Genomic DNA, 6105 nt, shown 5'->3' with positions numbered 1-6105 from the left:
ACGTAGTGCAGTGAGTATTTTGCTGATATTCTCATTTTACTTACTAGCAGGGACATTATTATTCATAGATACATTACTCCCAGTATTCAAATTAAATCTCTCGAAACATTCTGATAATAATCTGACTGCCTACTTTTCTCTTTTTATTCCATTTAGGTATATTCCCTATTTTCTATTTATTTAAATTTTTGGTAACCAAAACGTTTCGTTTTACGACCTGAAAATTATGACGTTGGTAAGATGACGTTCCGTATATAATTCTAAGCTCGATAATCTTATCTAGGTCAGCGCCATCTAGTCAGCAGCTAGGACAAAAATTTAAAAAAAACCCTTATTGTGTCCGTGATTTAGTGATTTATGAAAAACTAGCTTTCCGACCGCTGTCTCACTCGCGTTCCGAGATACTGCTTCCCGTAGCCGGATGGTGACAAAAACTATGTCCTGTCCTATGTCCTTCTCCCGGGTATAAGCTAGATAGCTTATTTTAATTTTCAGCTTAAACGGTTCAGCCATTCTTGGGTTATAAAATGTGTAACTAACACGACTTTCTTTTCTTTATATAGATTCCAATGGCAGATTCTCTCTTCGGGTTCGTTTTTTTCTTCTTGTCTAAGTTCTGTGTGTGACTATGTATGTACATAAATTAAATAAAGAAATAGTTTATGCTAAAATCCAAATGAGAACACCTGGCATAAGATAGGTGAAAGAAACTTTAGGAGAAAATAAAACCAAAGCTATTTTCAACGATTTACTGTATTATAAGTACGTCCCATTTCAACAAAAGTTTTGTTATTAATAAAATAACGCTACGTATTTTGAATACATAAGAACATAATTTGACAAACTCTTTTTAAATCAATCACCAACAAGGTTAACATAAATAATAAAAAAATATATAGGTAACTTAGTTTTGTAACACAAGGTATTAAATACCTTATCAGTTAGGGGTAACTGGTATTTTTATTATTAACTGCAGTTTCCAACACCGAAAGAATTTTTCAAATTGATTCAGTAGTCTCGGTGCCTTTTGGGTACAAAAAAAATTATTCTTCTTTATTACAGAAGATGAAAAAACACTATCAACTGAGTAAAAGCACCATGTTAATCAGTAATCTACGATCTTACATAAGAAAATGTAATATGAATTTATTATGCCTGGGTCTTAGTATCTAACTTAAGGGCGAGTGCACCATTTAACTATAACGATAACTAAACCATAACCAGCCGTGTACTTGCCGCCCATTGGTCACATCGGCGATTTGACGACTTTTTAGATTACGTATTTTTTTATTTTCTCTCACAAAAAAATAATAACGAAGATATAACAAATAAATTAACCGTACCTATTTCCCGGTTTTTATCATGATGGATTATAATTTCTATGTAACATTTCTAAATAAACGTATATAAAGCTAAAAATAAGTACCAGGCGGCCTGAGATATTATCAAGAAAAAAAGAGAAACATGAAATGCTGTCAGAGTATTAAACATAAAAATAAGTGATCCACATAATATAGCAGATATTTTTCATGAGTATTATGCTAAAAATAATACAGTCATCGTTACCAATTGCAACACAAATTACAAAAGTGTTGAAAAAAAAACTTGTACCTACTGACACCTGTAACCTACTCAATTAACATAATAAAGATGACTTTAAGCACATTATGCAAAAAAACTAATTTATCTTTTTAACAATTATAATTTGGAAAGCTCTCCCGTAACACCTAGCCAGAATTTAAGTCTGTCCATATCAGGGTTTGTAATGCATTCTATTTCTTCATCAATTATAAGAACATGTTTTCCCTTTTTCGTGTACGGCAACCATTCAGTTTCCTGGTTCTTCCACGTTGGTTTTCTGAAAGAAATAATGTTTATGTAATGTACCAATGGTAACACGTTAGTCATAATTTGCCTAGTTTTCCCAACTATGTGAACTATTTTGGGGTCGACTTCCAGTCTGAAAGGATGCAGCTGCGTACCAGTGTTTTACAAGGAGCTACTGCCTATCTGACATCCTCAACCCGGACAACAAGAGAATTGTTTGTAAGACTGGTAGCCGATCTTTCTGGCTTCAGCCTACCCATAACGAAGGCCAGAAATGTTCAAAGGACAGCCGGGACCCACCAATTTATCGTGCCTTTCGAAACACGGAACTCGTAATGACAAGATGGTCACCCATTCAATGACCGACCGCGCCAAGTGTTGCTTAAACTTGTGATCGATCGATCCGCGCAGCTTTGATTTAGCCACGACCTTTTCAATGGAACACATAAGTACTTATGTAATTTTTTATCAGTGAATAGTTTTTTTTTAATTACGTGATTTTTTTACTCACCCATTTCTAGCAAAGGTGCACCAAGCTTCGGATAGCATTTCGACTATTTTTAAATCCTTTGCATCGCATTTCTTATGTTTAGTATCTCTATAGAATAGATATTGTATCATGTCTCCATGGCTTGCCCCCGTTAAATCTAAACTCCTCATGACCCTAGTATTCAAATTCCCTGAATACTGGAATTTGTACATATATACATCAACATTGACCTTCGACAAAATCTCCGGCAAAAGCATAATTTGATATTGAAAAAATGTATCAGAAACCATATTGACATATTCTAATTTAGTGCTATCATCAACAGGTTTGCCACCGAAATAAAATTTCTTAATTTTCTCGACAATCTGTTCGGCCCTTTTATCATTCCTTGCAACATGTAGATAATTTGGAATAAAGTAATAAAAGTCTTTTTCGTATTCTACATTGCCTTCACCATTTTTCTGCAAAAATAAGGCCCCTTCGTGGGAATTCATGCCGGTTAGAACGGGAACTTTAGTGAATCGATTTAGGGGTATATCGATTCGGGGGTATTCGTTAAAAAATTGCTCGACCCCATCGAATGCTCGTTCGACCACTGGTAACAAATATGCGTTGATTACTGCCGGTGGTCGGCTCATTTCTGCCATGCTGAATGCCACTAAAAGCTCCTGTATGGGCACTTCTAATAGAAACTCGTATATACTTCTTGGGGTAGTCAAGTCTTTGTCCAAATTCGCAGCTATATGCTTCGCTTTAGCTATCGGATCATCATCTATCATATAAATATCTGCTATGGAGTTTCCGGACTGTGATATGACTTTGTGGAACAATCCATCCGCCATTCTGGAAGTCATGTAGGAGGCTACTGCACCCGCTCCCGCGCTTTCTCCGAAAACGGTCACATTGTTGCAGTCTCCATTAAAATTGCCTATGTTTTTCCTAACCCAGCGTAGAGCGAAAACTGTGTCTTTCAACCCAGCATTACCAGGCACTTCTGGTATATTTAAACACAAAAAACCCAGTACATTCAATCTGTAATTTATTGTGACCAAAATAACGTTATGTTTCATAAAATAATCTGGTTTATAGTAGTCACCGTAACCGAAAATAAATCTACCACCGTGAACGAAAAATAATACTGGTAGCTTTTCAAGTTTTTCGCTTGGCAAACTCGGAGTGTATACGTTTAAGTAGAGGCAGTCCTCAGAACCTTCTAGATTCGATTGTATGTATGGGTTGAGCTGGCAACACTTATTGCCTGGTCTAGTAGCATCTCGTACCCCTTTCCAACTTTCTGGTTCTTGTGGGTCCTGAAAATATTAAATACCAATTCATTAGAATGCCAACTGAAAAGTGTACTTGCAATGTAGACAACATTTTTAGCCTGCAGCTAAAATTAACTCTCTAACTATGTACAGAGATCAGCCAGCTGCTCTGGACATATTATAGGGCACGAGCATTTGCACAGACGCAGGTGCACTCACTATTCCTTCACTCATAGCGATAGAACGGCAATCCGATACCACCGGGGACATCAGGCATAGGACCAACATCAACATGGTCTCTGATGCACAGGTGTTTCAATCACCAACTTCAAGACTATTGGCTGCTTTGTGAAAGTTTCTTAAAACCTCTAAAGCGATTTTGAATCGAATCTGCACGCAGCAGTTGCACTATGCTACTACTAAACTTTGAGATAGAGTAATTGTACAAAAAATATATAAGTGTATAAACTTACACGAAATCTTAATCGGCCAACAGGTGGCTTAGCATAAGGTATTCCTTCAAAACTATAGTATTTTTTCCCGTAGTATGTAGTGCATTCTTTTCCTTGCAATATGCCTTGGGAAACTTCCACTTGTACAACCATTTCTGCTGAAAATAATAATAATTATGTTAAAGCTAGTAAGCTAGAATAGGGTGTATAGATGACAGCACATCAACCTACCTCAATCTGCCACATTTCTTCAATAGATTTTTAACCTTATTACAATAGTGAATATAGGTTTGGAAATTTTTGACAGTTTTGGGTAGGTTTACCTGCTGGCATCTGTACAAGGGACATGGCCTAGCCTTTTCTCAGCTGTGTGAGGACGGCTTCCAGTCTAACGGAATGCCAAAAAGTATCAGTGACTACCCCTACTCTAAATTTAAAAAATGTGCTATAATAATAACTTCATGCCAACCTTACCTTCTTATTTATTATACTATGTACATACATATTGTAATTAACAGAAAATTACTACTAGTTTTCGGCACGACAAGGTTAAGCAACCAATTAACTTATTTAGGTATTCAAGTTTCATGCCACTCTTAACATCATTCAAGTGATGATAACTTAGATTAAACTTAAGGAGACATAAAACGTAATTAGAAAAATACTAAAAAATTTACTATTTACCTAGCTTAAATTTTCCCACAGATTTCAATAGGTAATATACTTACTGCTTACTTTGCAATTATAACGTTGGTCTACATTGTAAATAGAATTTACATACATGAATTAAAAAAAGCAATAGTATATTAGGTATGTAGGTAGACCGCACATCAGTGGTAACTGTCATGCACCTTAACTCAATAGTAATAAGTCCGATTTTCCTATAAAACTGTTACCATTGACCTGAAGTTGACTGTACATTAATTACTTAATAGTATTGAGACCTTGAAGGAGAATTATTTTCTGTAAATATGCATACAGTTGACCCCCAATAATTTGAACTCTGAGTAATTTGGTTCTCCTTACATTTCAACATTTATTTACTAGTAGAGGAAATTAAAAACATTATTTTATTTACTTTCTTCCTATATTAGCAGTAGATAAGAAAATACTTTCAGAGTTCATCAAAAATAGCTTTATATTACAGTTGAAAGGTGATTATCCATATTAATTGGGACCGGGATCATACTCAGCGTTATAAATATGCGGTAGCAATAAAGATTTAATATTTTGGTGTTCAAAGTAATTTTGTATGTTATAGTTACACATATTCAACACATTATACCAATTTGACTACGCCAACTATAAGAATAATGGATAAAAATTGAAAATATATTAACAGTACTAGTACTGTTTATTATTTTATTTCATCGTCTAGACAATAAAGATAAAAGACTGCAATAGAGTTAATTATCTCAAAAAGATAAGGTAGTTGTCACTTAAAGATAATTCGTTCCAAAGTACAACTTATCTATACTAATATTATGAAGAGGAAAACTTAGTTTTTTTTTGTAATGGATGAACCCAAGAACTACTGGACCGATTTTAAAATTCTTTCATCATTAAAAAGCTAAATTATCTGCGAGTAATATGGGCTATATGTTATCCCCATGCGGGCAGTAGTTCTCATGGAACGCGGGTTAAACCGAACAAAACGGCTAGTTATTTGTCAGTGGGTCGTCTACATTAATTAATGTAAATATGGCAGTATTTATGCGTAACGTGTCTATTATAATAATTTGAGTGTCTTGTTAAAAATTATTAAATAAACTTACTTTCCAGGTTTATTGTTTACAAGTTAGCAGAACAAATCCAAACACTTGATATTTTTAAGCTTTTCTTTGGCTTATTTATGTGATAAAACGATTTACTTGATGACCTTTATTTTACATTCATTCATAACAAACCGCGCACGAGACTAACAACAAACAAAATAATTTATTTTGAAAATTGAAAGTTTTTAAACATTGAGTGACAGGAAAATGTGACATTTACTTTGACGTTTCCTTCAACTGACAACGTCACAAAGGCGAAGGCGGAAACGACATTTTAGCTAGTGCGGCACCGGTAC

General features: G+C 34.7%; 1 protein-coding gene across 2 annotated transcripts; it reads right to left on the bottom strand.

Annotated features, from left to right (window-relative positions):
• Positions 1-735: 735 nt before the first annotated feature.
• LOC110383158 (esterase FE4) lies at positions 736-6043 on the bottom strand. 2 transcript variants are annotated; one of them, XM_064042648.1, is made up of 4 exons: positions 5810-6043; positions 4056-4189; positions 2339-3627; positions 736-1858 (listed from the first exon to the last, which is right to left on the bottom strand). In XM_064042648.1, the coding sequence occupies exons 2-4, from the start codon at positions 4185-4187 to the stop codon at positions 1699-1701; spliced, it is 1581 nt and encodes a 526-aa protein (XP_063898718.1). In that variant the 5' UTR covers positions 4188-4189; positions 5810-6043; the 3' UTR covers positions 736-1698. The 2 variants fall into 2 exon arrangements, with proteins under 2 accessions (XP_063898718.1, XP_063898717.1); XM_064042647.1 differs by having other exon boundaries at positions 4056-4192; positions 5810-6042.
• Positions 6044-6105: the final 62 nt, after the last annotated feature.

This window comes from Helicoverpa armigera, chromosome 29 (genome assembly GCF_030705265.1).
Source record: "Helicoverpa armigera isolate CAAS_96S chromosome 29, ASM3070526v1, whole genome shotgun sequence".
Taxonomy (NCBI): Eukaryota; Metazoa; Arthropoda; class Insecta; order Lepidoptera; family Noctuidae; genus Helicoverpa; species Helicoverpa armigera.
The sequence above is the reverse complement of the archived record's forward strand: the minus strand, read 5'-3'. Positions and strand labels throughout refer to the sequence as shown.

What these genes read in the sequence shown, in the direction of transcription:
- LOC110383158 (XM_064042648.1), bottom strand. Translation starts at nt 4,187, where the DNA reads ATGGTTGTACAAGTGGAAGTTTCCCAAGGCATATTGCAAGGAAAAGAA. An exon ending in TTGGCCGATTAAGATTTCGT is followed by an intron (nt 3,628 to 4,055) that starts GTAAGTTTATAC and finishes TAATATTTTCAG; the next exon opens with GACCCACAAGAACCAGAAAG. An exon ending in TGCACCTTTGCTAGAAATGG is followed by an intron (nt 1,859 to 2,338) that starts GTGAGTAAAAAA and finishes TATTTCTTTCAG; the next exon opens with AAAACCAACGTGGAAGAACC.